The sequence below is a fragment of the Neovison vison genome, chromosome 4 (assembly GCF_020171115.1).
Source record: "Neovison vison isolate M4711 chromosome 4, ASM_NN_V1, whole genome shotgun sequence".
In the NCBI taxonomy this organism is placed as follows: Eukaryota; Metazoa; Chordata; class Mammalia; order Carnivora; family Mustelidae; genus Neogale; species Neogale vison.
This window is the reverse complement of record NC_058094.1, coordinates 204,100,778-204,119,322: the sequence shown is the minus strand read 5'-3', so window position 1 is coordinate 204,119,322 and position 18,545 is coordinate 204,100,778. Positions and strand designations below refer to the sequence as shown.

Here is an 18,545-nt window from a genome sequence, read left to right as displayed (position 1 = left end):
CAAGAAATTCTGAATGAACTCCATTTAAAAATATTTTTTAAATCACATTTAAAATATTATCTTTTAAATCATGGCAATTTTAGCTCTTGTCCATAAAGATCGTACTCTTTAAATAATATATATCTTTGGATGGTTGGTGGTAGAGGGAGCTTCTGCACTGAGGCTGGCTGGCGGAGTCGCTGGAGTCCCATAAGCCTTCGAATTTTTAACCGACACAAATGCTTTAATGAGCAAGGATTCTCTAAAATGTTGGGGAAAATAATAAAATAAAGACAATATTAGTGACTGAACTGCAAAATACAGACTGTTTTAGAATAACATTAATAAAGTCATTCTGAAAAACAGGTATGCACCCATTAGCAACTGGCGATTTTAGGAGAAATCCTAAGTGTAATTAAACGTCCCAGACCTCTCTTCCTGAATGCAGTCTCCATGAAGACAAGCATTTAGCTGCTTTCAGTGACAATAAGAATCTGGCTCATAGTGGGTGTTCAGCCAAGATATGTTAAATGAATGAATGGAATTGACTTAAGAAAGCAAATGCTCACATCTCCTATTTATGTTTTAGAATTGAGTATATAATGTGATAGAAATGATTCAATCTTAGGTTTGTTTCAGTGTTTGACACCTAAACATTTTATATTTTCTTTCTTTCTTTTTATTTTTAACCTACTGTCTTTATTTTATTATTTTTTTAATTAAAAAAAAATTTTTTTGGTCCCTGCTGGGCTTTATATTAACATATACTGTATTATTTGTTTCGAGGGTACAGATCTGTGAATCAGCAGTCTTACACAATTCACAGTACTGACCATAACACATACCCTCTCCAAACATTTTATATTTTCAAACAAATCTAATGTTACTTAAATATTTGATTTTAACTCTTCCTTTCTCTATATTACAACACTGATATATTATTCCAGCAGTACGAGCTAATGAAAAGGCAGCAGAGCACAGGTCTTAGCTGTGGGCTTTGGACTGTTGGCATGGATTTAAATCCTGGCTCTGCCACTTAGTGTCTGTGTGACCATGAACTTAAACTCTGTTATCTCAGTATTCTCACCTGTGAAATGTGGCTAATGATGTGACCCATCTTGCAGGGTTGTTTGAAGATCAAATAAATTAATTTATGTGAAGTATTAGAAAACTGGTTGGCACTCTGTAATCACTCAATAACGTGAGCTATCACTCAGTTCAGTAATAAAGACATCATTTCCACTGCCTTTGTGATTAGAAACAAATTATCTTCTTAAAAAAATTAAAACAATGTTTTTCAAAAACTATGGAGGCAAAATTATTCTTACTCAAATAGGCAAAATAAGCCCATCTTTTTTAAAAAAAAATTTATTTTATTTTCTTCTTTAACAAATGTAGGGTCTTACGTATGTCTGGAGGAATCCTGACATCCAGTGGTTAGCCACACTCACAGCATTCAACTGACTTCCTCTCCAGTTGCATCAATGGGTGACTGAAACAATGTTAACACCTTCCTGGTATTCTTCCTTAGATGGCCTTTCTACAGCCATCAGAATTGGTTATTCTTTTGTAATACAAACACATGGACAATTAATTACCAGTTAGAAGCAAACTCTCTTCTGCCTTTGACAGGAAGCACAGTGCTGTTGGAGAGAGTGGTTTGAAGTAAGAAAGACAAGGGTTCAAGTCTTTGCTTTGTTGTTTTCCAGGGCTGTAACTCTAGGTAATTCACGTATTTAAGACTTCTGGGTTTGTTTGTCTGTTTTCCCTCCTACAATCTCCAAAATGTTTTAACCTTCTTATTGCAAAATGAAATATAAAATAACTACACGCAGGTATAGCTTCATAAGTTATTATTAGTGATTATGAGATGAACATCTTGAATCACCTCCCATGCCATGAATAGAAGAATTTCCTCAGTCGTCCCAGAAGTCCCTCCATAATGCATTACAATCCTCATTCCTTCCCTGTACGTTACCACGATTTGGACTATTATGGTCATCTCTTTATTTTTATTTTTTTAAGATTTTGGTGTTTGTTTGTTTGTTTTTTAGTAATCTCTACACGCAACATGGAGCTCGAATTTTACAACCCCAGACTGAGTTGCCTGCTCTACCGACCGAGCCAGCCAGGCGCCCCATGGGAGTAATCCTTTCCTTTAGAGCTTCATCAGCTAAGTGTGCTATCCCTGTGCCACTATATTGACACTATCTATCTATCTATATATTTTTTAATTTGTTAGGAACTTTAAGTCTCTTAATCCACAGGTTCTTTTCTCCACCTTCTTGTCTTTCTTTCAATTCATCTTTGAAGAACCAAAAAGCCCTGTGGTTTCCCACAGCCTAAACTTTTCGGATTGCCTTCCATGTTTCACGGCTATTTCTATTTCTTGCAAGTTGACAGCTGGACCCAGAGACTTGAGCAGACTCAGGTCTGACCTCTTTGGCAAAATGATAGTTGGTGCTGTGTTCTTTCATCAAGGGCCACATGACAAGAAATTAGGAGGAGCTGATGCTTGGTGATTACGTCCATGAGCTGACTGGGGGCGGCAAAGTGGTGACATCTAATTGTATCACTTATTTTTCATTTATTATTTGGAATATTTTTATAAAGAGATGCCTTTCCTCATCTACTCTTTGGTTACTAGTGGCACAAATCATATAGATAAGGCAGAATAAATGCTCAAATCTTTTATCAATTTTCAAGACAATGAATTGATTTTTCTTACTCTCTAGAGCTGACCAATTTTTTAAAATATCATATTTAAACATATTTAGTTGGTTTTAATTCCCTGAAATAATTACCCTTTGGAAGCCGAATTGTCCCATCTTTGGGCAGTAGGAGCCTCTTCAAGTTGGCTCCTAAATTCTTTTGGCGTGCCTGGTAGTCTTTGAGAGTTTCTTTACAACATAGAATGACAGATATTCCATGTTCATCTTACACATTCCTTCCTGAGACCTGAAATCGTCCTTTCTTTTTTTCCCCCCTAGGAAATGGTCATTCAAGACCACAGTCTAGGGATGTTAATTACATCCCTAGTTTGCCATTATTTCTAAGTTTACCATTATTTCTAAGCCTTTACTATAGACAGACAGACACACACACACACACACACAAACACACTTCAGGTAAAATAGCTTGAGTTCATACTGATACTTCCAATTCAATTCAGTACTACTAGATTTTTCTTTAACCTTTTACATCTGTGTTTCCTTTCTTCCACACTGACAATCCTTTGTATTCTCAAGGATACAAAAAATAATAGAATTAGAATATCCCACAATCACTCACTTACTGAATGTATCTCTCATTCTCAGATAACAATATTAATATGATGCCACCACCATTAATTTGGTATTTTTAAAAAATGTTTTTATGTGTGTTCCCCCATTTTAAAATTGTCGTGTCATACCCACAGTATCTGAACATTCAACCCTACATATTAGATCTCCTCCTTTTTAGCTCACACTTGGTCTTGGTATTCTGTCTAGTGCTCAGTACTAGTCCTTATGTCACTACTTCTCCGGTTATTTTGTTTTGTCTGAAGCTCATTTCCTAGGGCATTCTTTAGAAGGTGAGCAGAGGAACAATACTGCCTGGGAGAATCTGATTTTTTTTCCCTCAGAAGTCAGTTGTTCTTTTTGCCTACATGACCAAAGGACATAGTAATTTGTAGTTTTGTCTTTTCTTTTTATTACAAATTTTTCTTGTAATACAGGTTTTTGTATTTATTCTGTTCCCTCAATTTTGTTTTCCTTTTTAAGGAAACCTATTGTTCATTTCTTTATTCTTTATCGCCTGTCTTCAATATCTGTCATTGACTTTCAATCCTTTGATCTATTCCTTCATTTCTATTTTATTTAAATGTTTTTCTTCCACTTCAGCTGCTGTTTCTCTGAAGGTATTATCTATTGCATTATTAGTTCTTGCTTTCATTCTAGTTCAGTCTTTAAATTTGAAATTAATTTTTTCTTTTTATTTTTAATTCTTCCCTCAGTTCTGCTACCTGATTTCTGAATTTTGATATGAATTTGTCAATAAATACCTGAGAGAGAGCATATCAAAAAGGATAACTCTAACTCATTCCATTCACTCATTTACTCAGTATTTATTATTTACTACTCACTAAGTACCATGCAAAGCCCTCAGAATACAAAAATAAATAGATGCCTCTTCACATGGAGATTACAGTCTACATATCTTATGGTATTATAGGAGTTACCTCTTAAAAAAATGAGTTCTAGCTGAAATGTTAATACAGTTATAGTAGTAATCATTACACAATTAAAGAATTGGAAAGTATCAAGAAAAGCAAAAAATTAGCATCTTATATCAGAGGAAGTAGTAAGGATGATTTAAAAACCCAGATAATTCTGAAAATGAAGTAGCACTATGATGGCATTAAGAGACTTCACCTATATACATTCTTCAGGAAAAAAATTCATAGGCAAAACTTTTTCCTTTTTTTACCTAGTATTTGACGGATTTCTGGCCATTCTCTCTGTACTTCTAATGCAGACTTCAGCTTAGCGCACAGAGGAATATAATCCATGTAATCGATTAACACACGAATAACGCTGCCTACCAAGTGTTTCATCCAAGGAACTGTAATAAACTCACAGAACTGGGAGAATTGATAAAATTTAATTTAGTAAGGTACATAAGCATTCAATTTTGTTATGAAAAATTGCTTTGTCTTTTTACAGAAAATAAAATACACTCCTTGTAACAAACAAAAAGTAAAAATAAACCGCTTGTATCTGTGAAACTCTAAGCCCTGAAGCCATATGCATGACTTTCTAGTGTTTGCAATGAACAGAACATGGAAGAATCATGTTTCTTCTCATGATTCTTCTTTCCATGTTTCCATCCCCAACATTCCACCAACTAGGCATAAATGATGAATTGCATACATTTTCACAGGCTTCCACATTCAGTTTCCAATCCAAGAAAAAGAAAGAATCTCATTTGCCTAGTTTTATGCTGATATTCGCATATTATTGCCAACCCAAATTCAAGAACAAGAAAAATATAAGTGTTGATTTTTCTCTTCTTGGAACATCCCTAAATGAGCAAACGTTAGGATGTTGACCCAACAGGAAGAAAAAAGGATGTAACTCACCGGGTTATCTTTTATTACACAAGATGTCCACCCGGGTAGTACCTCTTCTTCTATCTCTGACCACACAAATGAATTTCCAAAGATGTCCCCATGCATGCACTCAAAGCACATCTCCACTTGATAGCCATTATTCAGCAACAGGCGCAGCATCACCTCGTCATTGAGGGCATATTGAATGGCACTGGGGAAACGCGTGTCATTCACGTGCATAAAGTAACAATTGACGTTAGCTCCATGGGAGAGAAGCAGTCGGACAATTTCATGGTTATTGGCCCTCACTGCCACAAGCAGACAGTTGAGGGGGTCTAGGTTTGGGTCTGCACCTGCAGCCAGCAGGACTTCGGTGCACTGGATGTCATTGTTAGAAACGGCAAAATACAGTGCCGTCTTCCGCTCGTCATCATAGCTCCCAGAAATGTGGTCCGCGAGTGGGGTATTGACATCAAAGCCATTTTCAATAAGCAGTTCGAGGCACTGCACATTTTGTCCATCTGCTGCGGAGTGAATTGGTGTTAGCCCGCTTTTCCGAATTGCATTTTTGGATGTTACTGGGATAAGATACTTCAGTGCACTAAAGGAAAAAAAAGTCAAATATCCACACGGCATGAAAAAAAATGAACAGCTTAAATAAACCAGCTTCCTCACTAGACAAGTGAATGCAGTTTGTTTACTTTCTTTGATTTTCTCTAGATAACGCCATACAAAAACATGTTACATTTAACCTTTGTCCATTGGCTGATAACTTAGTTTAGTATAATTTAGTTTTGCTTTTAGTTTCCCATTCTTAATATTCCTGGGGAATATCCTATGCTTCCTGGGGATGTCCTATGTTTGGTCCTAGAATTGTGATTCCTTGGAAAACCTCCCCATCTTCCAATTCTTTCCAGAGCAAGCATTCTTTTATAAACAACCAAAGCTACTTAATGGGAAAAATATAAAAGAAAGATAGGCGTATCTGATGACATAGAAAAATGCTTCATAATCTTGACCATGAGAATCTTGGAGTCACAGGAAGTGACCTTGGACATTGCTCAGTACAAACCCTCATTTAACCGAAGGGCAACAGGAAGTCCACAGAGGTGAAATGACTTGTCCAAGGTCACACAGTTGGATGGGGAGCAAGGACGAGAGCTTAGGCTTTTGAATTCTCATTCCTTACTTCTCTTTCACTGCTTCCTGAGTAGAGTGTGCTTCAGCAGGGGCCATGCACATCTTACCAGCTTCCATATAACTTGCAATTGAATTATCAGCCACAAAAAAGTCTTCATTATTCTATCAATCTATATCAGTCCAATGGAGATAACTCACCACAGCCTCTGTTTCTAAGAACCTGTGATAAACAGTTGTGAATTTCACACTTGACAGAACAACTAGACACGCAGGAGAGCCACAGGCAAGGATAACTTGATCTCTTGTGCCTAATTCAGAGCTACCATATGTGAATTTATGAACGCTGGGAGTAAATCCAGGTAAACTTTAACAACATGTCACTTAGCGTCAATTAGGTGACACTGGCCACTTAACTTGGCCAATGTGGCCACTGAAAGCAATAAAGCCTAATGATTTCAAGTTTTTGAACATATAAAATATATTCAATTGCTTAAAAGCATCCTCTTATGGTAGGTAGTTCAATATAGTGATTATAAATTTCTGTTGATGTGTTGATTATGGCACATGCTGTGATTTTAAAATCTATCCAAACTTTTTTTTTAAATTAGGAAATCTGAACTTAAAATGAAACTTTTCTATTCAAGGATAAACTTGACATTGTATCATAATATCTTCTGGTATTAGTAAAAATTGGAGTAATACTGGTAATATGTCACAAAATCCTTTGCCCAATGCAGAAGTTTCAGAAACTCTGTAGCCTTTTGTTAAACGCAATGGAAAAAGAACCAAAACGAAACAGAAAGGCATATTTGGTTGGCTTGTGCAGAGTGCTAAATTATAACTTACTTTCCTCCAGAAGAAACATTTTTTATTACAAAAATAGTGTAAGTTCAGGGCACCTGGGTGGTTCAGTGGGTTAAAGCCTCTACCTTCAGCTCAGGTCATGATCCCGGGGTCCTGGGATCAAGCCCCACATCTGGCTCTCTGCTCAGCAGGGAGCCTGCTTCCATCTCTCTCTCTCTCTCTGCCTGCCTTTCTGCCTACTTGTGATCTCTGCCGGTCAAATAAATAAATGAAATCTTTAAAAAAATAAGTATTATAATTCAATGTGGAAATTTCATGAAGTATGGGAAAATAAAAAGGAAAAGAATCAGACAGATATTTCCATTTGTCCTTTTCTTTTCAGATTTTGGGAAGTATTATACAGATAAACTTGAGATTCTACTGTATATACAAGCTTGTATTTTTTCAACTGAAAATGATCATCTTATGATTTATTACTCACAGATAGTGTCCCTCGTAGGCAGCTCTGTGTATTGGAAGATGCCCCGCTCTGTTGGGAACATTTCCACTTCCTCCATATTCTAGCAGGAGGGAAATGCAGTCGGGATTGCCCCCTCCTGCTGCCTCGAACAACACTGACGCGCCATCATCTGCCAGAGCAAAGACGTCACCACCTGGCAATATAAAACACATGGCATGGTGAAAACTGGAGTTATGACATTGTCAAGACAGTGCCCTTAAAAATAAGGTGTTGTTTTCCTTTCTGACTAGGACTTAAAAGTATAGGATTAAGAACATCTGTGTTCTTGGTATTTTCAATAAACAATTATGTGTGCATGTTTTGTTTCATTAGAGAATCTTTGCATCTCAACAATGTCTGAGAAATCAACAAGTCAGTTTACCTTGTAGACAAATGCTCCCAGGGAAAGGAAAGGGGTAGATAGCTTAATTAAAAGACAATGTTAACACTCTATTTTGTTTCAACAACTGTCCTGTAGGTGCTGTGTGTGATCCAGTGGAAGATCCTAAAATGAATAAAGAAGACTACCTGAAGCAGCTTGGGGGGAAGTGAAACAAAATCTCATCAAAGAATACAAGCTGCGTGACATTCAAGTGACATCAGGACTAGGAGCCATGATGTAGAAGGAGGTCTGTGTTTGAATTCTGGCTCTACAGCAGAGGGGGAGGGCCTGGGTTAGCTACTTCTATGAACATCTACTCCTCATCTGTAAACTAGAGTGATGCTGTTTACTTCATAGGGCCCAGATGACAATTCAATGTGGTTGCACAGTGCGGGGCTGCAAAAATGTTAGCCTTTTCTCCAGAGAGGAACCTTGAGGGAGCATATGGCCCCAGCCTTTATTTTCACTGGGGAAACCGAGGACCAGAAGTTTTACCAAGGCTAGGGTTGGACCGCAAGGAAGTGGTAGAAGCCAATTTAAGAATTTGGTGTCTTAAAAAAAAATAAAAGGGTCTCTTAATTCTGGGTTCTGCCCTTGCAGGGCTCAAAGGAGGGCAACGTCACAGCCTGTTGGGAGAATCAAGAAAGGCTTTAGGGAGGAGGTGTTTCAAGAGACTGAGTTATGTTGGAGAATATTCCAGATGAGGGGAAGGGCCTGGCGCAAGGCCAGACAGAGGGAATGTGGGTATATTCCGGAATCCTGCTGGTCTCGTGCAGCTGGGGTACAGGACACATGTTGAGCGTAGTGAGGGACAGACCCAGAAAAACAATTTGGGATGAAGCAGTGGGGCCCTGTGCATGACTCCCGAGAGTTTTCTGAGTGCACCGTTGTAGCTGTCCGTCCCAGGGGACAACCGAGTGGCAACACGTCCCGTGGATTCTCTGACGGGGAGTCCGGAAATGGGCAGCATGGTAAGGAAAGAACTGCCCTGGTCCAGGGAAGATGCAGGGAGCCTGCCCAGTATGAAACCAATGGGGCTGTCACGGTACCAGCAGGAGGGAGAGACACCATGGGACTCGGCAACTTACTGGATTTGGAAAGGAAGGCGGTGGAGGGCATAGAACTAAATCTAGGCACTCAGTCTTGGTTGAGAGCGATTGTTATGTCAAAAGCGTGAAAGAAGAGGAACTCCGCTTTGGAGAAGCGAAGTGTGGGGTGCTGGCGAGCCATGTCTGTGAGGCTGGGCCACCTCTAGAGAGAGCAGCCAAGGTGACCACGCAGACTGGTAAGTCGGGATGTAGAGGGTGTAACTGAGTCACGGAAGATGGGGCTTTCAAGGGGGTTGGGTGGGGGGGTGCGGAGTACCAAAGCCTGCTGCCCAGGTACACCCAGGAAAGGAAGGGAAGCCAAGGAGGGATGTAGAGAAGGAAATCGAGAGACAGGAGAATCATTAAGAACATGTGATTCCTTTTCCCATACCTCTGTGGATGAGGTGTTCCAGTACATCGCAGTGACCATACTCGGCAGCAACACCCAGTGGCGTGATGCCAAATCCGTCTCTCAGATGGACATTGCCTCCATGGTTCAGCAGCAGAGCTATGATGTCTTTGCGGCCTTGTTTGGCCGCTTCGTGCATCGCTGACCATCGCTTGATGCAGGGCTGGTCAAGGCTGGAGTTGTGTTTCAGCAGAGTGAATACCATGTCGTAGGAGCCCTTTTTCACAGCTGGAAGATGATTTTAAAAAAGAATATTAACAGTAGGTGTATGAATCTGGATCCTTCAGATGGTATGAAACGAACTACAAAATTTAGCATGAAAACAGATATTCACTATTACCTTTTCTTCTACAGAAGGATACTGTGGTTTTCATTCCCTTCTATTTCTCATACCCAGGATGATGTTGACTTCTCTTTAAGACCCTGGCCTGAGGTGGGCTAAGAGTTTCGTGGAATATAGGGCACATCCCTAAAATAGGATGTTGTGTATACTCTTTCTAAAATTTAGAGAATGAAAATAAACGAAATAAAAATAGCCTCCACTATTGGGTTGAATAAATTAAGTCATGTATGGAAATGCTTAGTGTAGTAGGAGCTCAATAAATTACAACTGTTATTATTACTCTAATTTCATCACTTCTAGAATCCTGGTGCCACATGTGTAAATGTTTATTAAGTCCTCTCCCCACCGAAAGATTTTTATTTCATTTTGTTTTCCTCCACCAAACAAAGCATCGAGTATTAAATGAACTTCCCTTTCCCGTGATCTTAATGGGGCGTTAGCAATGAGAATGCTCTTGGGTTTTTTGGAGGGTAAGAGAGAGCAAGAGAGGGCAGGGGGAGACTCCTAAGCAGGTCCCGTGCCCAGAGCGAGCCCCCACCCCGGGGCTCAATCTCACGACCTTAGATCACCACCTGAGTCAAAATCAAGAATCGGTGACTTAATCCCCGAAGCTCCCTAAGCACCCCAGCAATGAGAGTGTTAAGACTCTAGATACATCTGTTGTAAACAGGTGAAGTAGGTGACAGCGAATGTACTGCAGTGTAGGAGATCCACTAGATCCGATGTCCCTCTGCCGTTTCTGAGCAATTTACAGTTAAAAGCTCGCCCCTCCCCCCACCTCGAGTTATTAAGAGACTGTCCCAGTTTAGGTACAAATAATTCTGGAAGATGTAATGTCTTTTTCTCTTATCAGTAAGTAAAATCTTTTTTAAAAGACGTATTTAGGATAGAGAGGGCGCGCTTCCGCACGCATGCTCTCACGCAGACGCACGCAGACACACGCACGCACGCACGCACGCACGCACGTGCACGAGTGAGGGGTAGGGGAGGGTCAGAGGGACAAACTTCAAGCAGGCGCCGCGCGGATGCAGGGCTGATTCAGGGCTCCCGCGCAGGAACGTGAGATAAGCAATGACCTGAGCTGAATCCAAGGGTCAGGTGCTCCACCCACTGAGGCACCCAGGCGTCCCAGTAAGTAAAATGTTAGTAAGAAACAGAGAAGGACGAGGGCCTCCCTGCGAATGGAGGTAAATACAGTTTCATTCGTTCATTCATTCATTCGCTCCTTCGGCTCATGAGCTCGGGCTGTGTGGAAGGTGCACTGTTGCCTTACACTGTGGACAACGGGACAAAGTCAGACTTGGTTCTCACTCGTGGAATTTATAGTCTAGGGAAGAAGCCTGTCATGTCTTCTATTTGAAGAGAGACCCAAGAGTCCTGGTCTTTGCCAGGAAAGGCAGGAGGAGATGGGGGGCCATGTAGAACATCCTGGGGAGCAAGCGGGCAGAATCCAGAAAGCATCAAAGGCCAAGGCGAGGGAAAGAGCTCCCGCAGGAGGACGAAGACTAGCTCTGCCTACTTCATTCGGAGGCAGGCAAGCCGTCACTGTGGTGAGATTTCACGTTTTCCCCCGCTCACTAAATAGAGTCTGTTGACAAATGCCTTCCTCTGAATTGCCCACCTGCCCCTGGCAGCTCTAATTAGAGTGAATGACCTCATCCTAGCTGGTGTCATTGCAGAGAAAAACACCAATAAGTGAAATGAACTAAGACATATGTGTCCTCATTTATCTTCTTGCTCCTATTGCATTTTTTGGGGGAAAAAAGCGCATTAGAATAATGAATCTCTTCCATCATAATCTATTTTCCTTTTGTTTGACTCAGAAAACATGTTGATGAGAGATATTAGTCTTTCATCATGAAAATAATATCACATATAGGCCACAACTTAAAATAATGTTAAAAATAAAAACTTACGTGCCATTTTAACTGTTTTGGAACTACGAATATATTTACTTCCTGTAGAAATAATAAGGCAAGTCACGGGGAATCCCTTCCAACCTAACCCACGAAAACATTCTTAATCAATAAATGGCTGAAATAATGAAAACTAATAAGGCACACAGTATTTGTGTAACATAACTAAGTAAAATAAAACTTTAATAACTTACATAGTAAAAATAAATATATATCTACATATCTTCAAAAATAATGCTTAAGAAAACCAAACTTCAGTGGAAGAGTTAGGGAATTAGAGACTTTTGTTTACATTATAGGCACTTTTGAACACTTTATAGTTTGCTGGCACTTGTTCCTTTTTATTCTAAATTTCTGTCATTTTCTTTCTTTCTCTGGTATATGTGTTTTGCTCATATAATTGTCTTATTATCAGCACTGATTTATCTTGTGACTCATAAGACATACAAGTAGAGAAGAGACATTTTTCTGAGGTTTCTTGGTAAGGATTGCAGATCGAAAGAGGAGATAGAGGAAAGAGGATGTATATTGATTTGTGAGAAACAAAATGTCTGAAGAATATTACCTGCGCTGTAAATGGCGTAAGGTTGTAGGACAGTTGAGGGCAGTGGAACTGAGATGTGCTCTCTGGTTCCCTGGGCTTCCTCTTTTCCCCCCGGGACCCCAGTGGCCAGGACAATCCTGAACTGGAAAAAGGTGACACCAACTTTGGAGGGTGGGCAGAGAGGGAATCTGACTGCAAAATACCCCTTAATAAGCATCAGATGATCACAAATTAGATAGTTAGCACTCAGCAAGTAACTGTGTGACAACTCTAATACCTCAAAGTACTACAAGGAAGGGCCAGATGGTGGATGGGGAAGAAGAGCCCTGGCAGGACCTAACGTGATACTTGTTTGGCCATCTAAGGATATTCTATAATAAAGACAAAGAGGATGGCATAGGGCTAAGAAAATTAAAAATGACATCACACAGAAAAATCCAAAATGGCATACTTTTCACTTACCTCTCCTTTTATAAGTTAATGGACTGTAAATAGTAAATTTCAAAGTAGCCTATAGAATCAAGAAGAAAACTGGGAAGGTGTCATGGATGATCCATTTACCTATAGAACCTAAAAATACTTGACACAGGCTCCACAAAGAAGGTCCTGGAAAAGGTAACGCAAGAAAATATGTGGAGACATAAGTAAACACCTTCAGAAAATTTCCTTCATGAGATTTTTGTCTTCTCCTGATATTATCATTTAGCTTTAAAAAAAAATACGATTTCCAGATGTTCTAATTCTATTTTGGCTCTGATAACTCAGTGACCAACTTCCTTTCCCACACTTCAGATATTGCTAGAGTAGAGAAAACACATGTACCACTTTGAAATGCATGTAAATGCTTAATGCTCTGTTATAAGCATTAAAGAAAAACAGAAGCAAATAAAGCAAAAAGAAATCAAACCAGTGATAATCATGACCAAGTTGTTCCTTAAGTGAATTGAGAATAGCAGGTAGAAAATAATTCTACATTTGCAATGTGAGATACTATATAAACTCTGGAAAAGTGTGTGTGTGTGTGTGTGTGTGTGTGATTTGCAGAAATCAAATATCTATAGATATCTATAGAACTCTCTAGAGAAACAACAGCACATATGTGGATGTCATTGCAAATACCCCCTGTTAAATGCCTTTAAACATAATACAGATCATATTAATAGTGGTGATACAACCATAGAAACTGCTCAGGATGAGTTCTGGTTTACTTCTAAGAAGCACAACTTTATTGTGACAGATTCCAAAGTGACAGGAAATGTTGTCTCTGGTCATTTGTAATTAATCTCATCTCACTTTTGCAAGCAGACTTGCCAATTTTTATTGGTCAACAAAAATAGCAGGAAAACACCAACTGAGAAAAAACTGATAAATGTTACCTTGAGGTTTACTGTCATTCCTTGTGTCATAGGTGGGAACCCCACTGTAGGTGCCCAGGGTTGCATCTATGTGATTAGAATCTGCTGGTGCCTCACTGTTCTGATGTGAACCTGGTGTCTTTCTTCTGGCTACTTACTGCACATGCAACCTTACCTACAAGTGAACCCTTCCTAGAGAATATTCTGCTAATACTGGCACTTCTGGCTCCAAGGTTGGATCTCTCCTTGTTAGTTGGTGCTGAAGAATCTTTCACATTTGACCTCTTTGTAGGATTAAAAAACCAAAATCATAGGGGAGATGAGATGAGTGTTAGGGGAGGAGCTCAGGGAATAGAAGGAGATGAGGTCACATAACTTCAATACGTAGTGGTTTCCAATATATACTTATTAAATACTTCTTTGTCTCAAACTACAAAAGTTCTAGGGAAAAAAAGGTCATTTACCGATCAGAAGGGGTGTCTCTCCTTTGTCATTTTTGGTGTTTGGCCACACTCCCTTCTCTAGTAAAGTTCTTACATTTTCTACGAGACCAGCTTTGACTGCCAGTGTCAAGGGTGTTTCTCCATCCGAGGTCTTGAACTCCCAGAGTGTCTGGTAGGATGCTGAGATGTGAAAATATTGCATTGAGTTCTTTGTTTAAAGGATATCACAGACATCAGAATAATCCAGCATTACTTTGCATTGCATGAAGTCAAACAATGAAAAAGAAAGATAAAAAGACATGATTTAAACTTTATCAAATGATAGTTCATATAAATAGATGAGCATGGACTTGACAGCTAGAAAAACCAAAATCTGTGTTTCAGGGGATTGGTTTTCTTTTTAATGGATTGCAAGTTCTTATTTTTTGATAAATTGTAACATAACTCCTCAATCCTTTGTATTGTTATTGAAATTGCACCTGAAATTGGTTTTTCTCGAATGAAATCTGTGAATGGGGGAGTGAAAATATATTTGAATACTGTCAGAATATGTTAGAAAATACCATGCTTAGGGCATCTGGGTGGCTCGGTGAGTTAAGCCTCTGCCTTTGCCTCAGGTCATGATCTCAGGGTCCTGGGTCAAGCCCTGCATCGGGCTCCCTGCTCAGCACAGAGCCTGCTTTCCCCCCACCCCCGCTGCCCCTGCCTGCCTCTCTGCCTACTTGTGACCTCTCTCCCTCTGTCAAATAAATAAATAAAATCTTTTTAAAAAAAGAAAGAAAATACCATGCTTAATATTAATACCATGTTAACATGCTTAACATTACCTTCTGTATCTATTTGTCTATTTGCTTAGCTATTTTTTTCAGGCTGGCTGGCTGGACAGTTGATTGTCAAGTAGCTATGACTGTCTCTATCCTAGAGCATAGAATGAGGGAGCAACATTGAAGGTTATTGGAAGATAGGGCACTCACAAGACATTTTAAAAGTTGTCAAGGTGTGACAAATACTGTGCTACAACATCAGAATTATCAAAATTATTATTAATATTAACTCTGGGTCCATTTAACATGATATTTACTAATGTTTATATTAGGAAAAAATAATGTAATATAAGCACAAAATATTGTAAATATACTTGTTGTATGATAATGATTTTTTGGAAATTGTTAACTCAAGAGATACTTCCAGATGAAAAATTAAAAACTAACTCCCAAAAGCAAAAACTTTATATTCAAATCAATTAATTCATGATATATATAAACTTTTATTACTTTTAGGTCATAACCACATCTTTAAGCCAACTTCTGTTACTTTCTTAGAAGGATGCAAAGGGTGAACACTGAACCTCACAAAATGTGCTAATTCCTTTTTTTTTTTTGAGAGGGTGTGGATGTGAGATTTAGGGGGACGGGGGGAGAGGGAGAGAGGAATCTTAAGCAGGCTCCATGCCCAGTGCAGAGCCCGACATGGGGCTCAATCTCACAACCTCGAGATCTTGACTTGAGCCAAAATTAAGAGTCCGACGCTTAACTGACCTAGCTACCCAGGCGTCCCATAAAATGTACTAATTTTTATACTCTGAGTATAAAACATAGATATTCTCTTTTTCATATTCCAAATAATCTTTTATTCTACGTTTTCTTTTTGCTTGTTATGTTTGTTGGGAACACTCAAAACTTCTACATTTTTGCTTCGGTTTGGTCAAAGGAATTTTATGTTCTCTTACCATCCAGAACAACTTCAAGTATTTGTTGAATGGGTTGAACAACAGCCTCGTGCAATGGAAACCATCCTTTTTCGTCAGCTTCATCCAATGCATATTTATATTTCACATATTCCTGGAGCTCAAGAATGTGACCTAGATGAAACACATGGGCTTGTAACACATCTCTGTCTCAGCAAAGCGAAAGCTCCAACCTGTCCCATCGTAGACACTATACCCATTTACCTTGTTTTATGGCTTCCACAAGTTTTCTGTTTTGATCACTCAGTGGTACAAATCTACCAGAGAAAGAAAAATAAGCCATATTTATCCAAGAGGTGTTGTCAAAAAACCCAAACACTTAACTTATATTGAGTTTCTGTACATAATTTTAATAATCGAGATCTATAAGAAATGTACACAACTAGTTTTATCTATTTAAAAAATGTAAGTGTCTAAGAATCACAGTATATTTATGACACACTAGACAGAGGCACATAAGTGCAGATGACAGAATTCAAGAGTGTAACACCATCTCTGAAATTAGTTCTAAGCAATGAAAATGGAGTCAAGAATTGTAGTCTGAATCAGAAGAGTTGGGTTCAGGCTTCATGATTTTGTGACCCTGGGGAAGCCAGCTGACCTCTCTGGGTGGTGATTTCTTCATCTGTAAAATGATGGGACTAAATAGAAAGGTCTCTAAATAGAAAGTTCTTAAAATTTTAAAAACCCTATGCTCAATAAAGCTTATTGCTTTGAACTTAATATGCTTAGTTGATCCACACTGATGTTAGAGTGTTTAATCAACTGATGTACAAGTGAAAATGGGCTGAGCATTTACTGAACAAACTCCTAGTTGTTGGCCTAATAGGTCATGGTTTCAATCCTCAAGGCAAATCTCTGGTGTGTGTGTTTATTCAAAGGAAACAAGGTATTTCATAACAATTTGATTCAACTCTATTAAACAGAAACATCTGCTGGCATTCTAGGGTTGTGAAAGCATTCGTAGGAACTCTGTTGGAGATGAGCAAAAAATTACAGACCCGATTTAAAGGTACTATGTCCATTTGAAGAATCTCAAAAGCAATAGTTTTATGGCACAGAATCTATTCTACTAAATTTCAGAATATAGGATTCTAAATACTACAATAGAATGCAAACTAACATTTGTTTTTGTTAGAAGTATAATGTGTATTGTTCAGGACAGAAATCTACATTTTCCGTTTCAGACTCTGTAACTCCTGCTCAGAAGCCTGCTTCCTCCTGTCTGTCTATGCCTGTCTTTCTGCCTACTTATGATCTCTCTCTCTCTCTCTGTCAAATAAATAAATAAAATCTTAAAAAAATATTCAGAGCAGACCTCCTTATAGACTTATCTATATTTTATTTTTATAAGCCATACTTGCAGATTTGTTCAAATTACTTATTGTCCTTTTAGATTTTATATTAATTTAAAAAAATAGGCAGTCTTATACAAACTAAGTCAGCTAAGAATTTCCCATTTAGGTTATTTCCATCTTCCACAGAAGGTGGGGGTTTGTGGAAGATCGTATTGTTGAAACCTATGCTCAGTGGTCCTTGCAAAGCCACTGAATTCCCTGCCAGGAAAGAAGAGTAAGCATTTTCCTAGAGGAAGACCCAGGAAGTGTCTTTCCTTTTATCTGACAACAAAATGAATGTCAAAAAGAAATTTTGTTGAGAAGAGTCAACTTGAATGTTACCTTTCAGAATAAAACACAGACTTGCTGGCTTCAATGGCTTCTTGAATACTGAGCTGAATATCATAACTTGTAAGATGGTCTTCATCAAGGTCATCATTAGTATCCATGACTGGATAGAATTTTTGAAAGAAGCGGTTTCTTATTATCAGCAAATGACACAGAACAGTACATACAGTTAATGTGAACAATGCACAATGGAAAACTAAAATGCATTCATCTTTCCCCATTGAGCAAACATCAAAGCAGTGAACTTTTTAATCCGTATTATATATGAAGCCCATCCTAACTTTTGAAAGCTTTGATTACCTGCCCTTTAAGTGTCTGCTTTTTCTAATTTGGGGCTTTTAATTTTTTTCCACTAATGACTGTAGTTAGGCTTTTAGAACTCATTTTCCCATGCTTCTGACTTACACTAATTTCAGCCCACCAGTTTTGTGAATCTCTGCTCTACAGAGCCCATTAGAAGTTTAAACTCAAACCAGGAAGAAATAAGATGGAGACAGGAATAGAGAACAGTGAGCCTTTCACATTCCTAACTTTTAATTCTGCATGTGCTGTGTTTGCTAATTTGCTAATTGATTCCTTTCCTCACGTCAGTAGTGGTTTGCGTGGGCTGCCTTGACATGCAGTTACTCTGTTTGTGTTCAACATCTTCTAAGACTCTCTGCTCTTTGAGGGAAGGGCTCTACCTCACTCCTCTTTGCACCCCTTACGACTCTAGAAGCTGTGTGGCCCAGAGAACTTCTCAATGAACATTTGTTGAATTAAAATAGAACAGAAAGTCACAAATGCAGTGGCCTAGCCTTGCGCTCAAGAAATTTAACAGAACAAACAGAGAAGACATGAATGAAACATTAAACAGAAGGAATTGAGAACTGGGGTACATGGGTGGCTCAGTCAGTTAAGTGTCCAACTCTTGATCTCAGCTCAGGTCTCAATTTTGCGGTCATGAGTTCTTAGGGTCATGAGTTCAAGCCCCACGTTGAGCTCTATGTCTAGTGTGGAGCCTACTTTAAAAAAAAAAAAAAAGAGCACTTTGAATTTCAAGCAATGTTCTTCCTGGGAAACTACTGTCTAGTTTCATGTATGAAGTGAACAAGTTTCAAAATTTCAGAACTTTAAAAT

The 18,545-nt window shown here is 38.8% G+C and overlaps 1 protein-coding gene across 1 annotated transcript; it reads right to left on the bottom strand.

Annotated features, from left to right (window-relative positions):
• ASB15 (ankyrin repeat and SOCS box containing 15) lies at positions 1-17,527 on the bottom strand. Its single transcript, XM_044244586.1, has 9 exons — positions 17,421-17,527; positions 15,946-15,998; positions 15,724-15,855; positions 14,016-14,174; positions 9,376-9,621; positions 7,497-7,668; positions 5,102-5,672; positions 4,450-4,603; positions 1-241 (listed from the first exon to the last, which is right to left on the bottom strand). The coding sequence occupies exons 1-9, from the start codon at positions 17,525-17,527 to the stop codon at positions 69-71; spliced, it is 1,767 nt and encodes a 588-aa protein (XP_044100521.1). The 3' UTR covers positions 1-68.
• Positions 17,528-18,545: the final 1,018 nt, after the last annotated feature.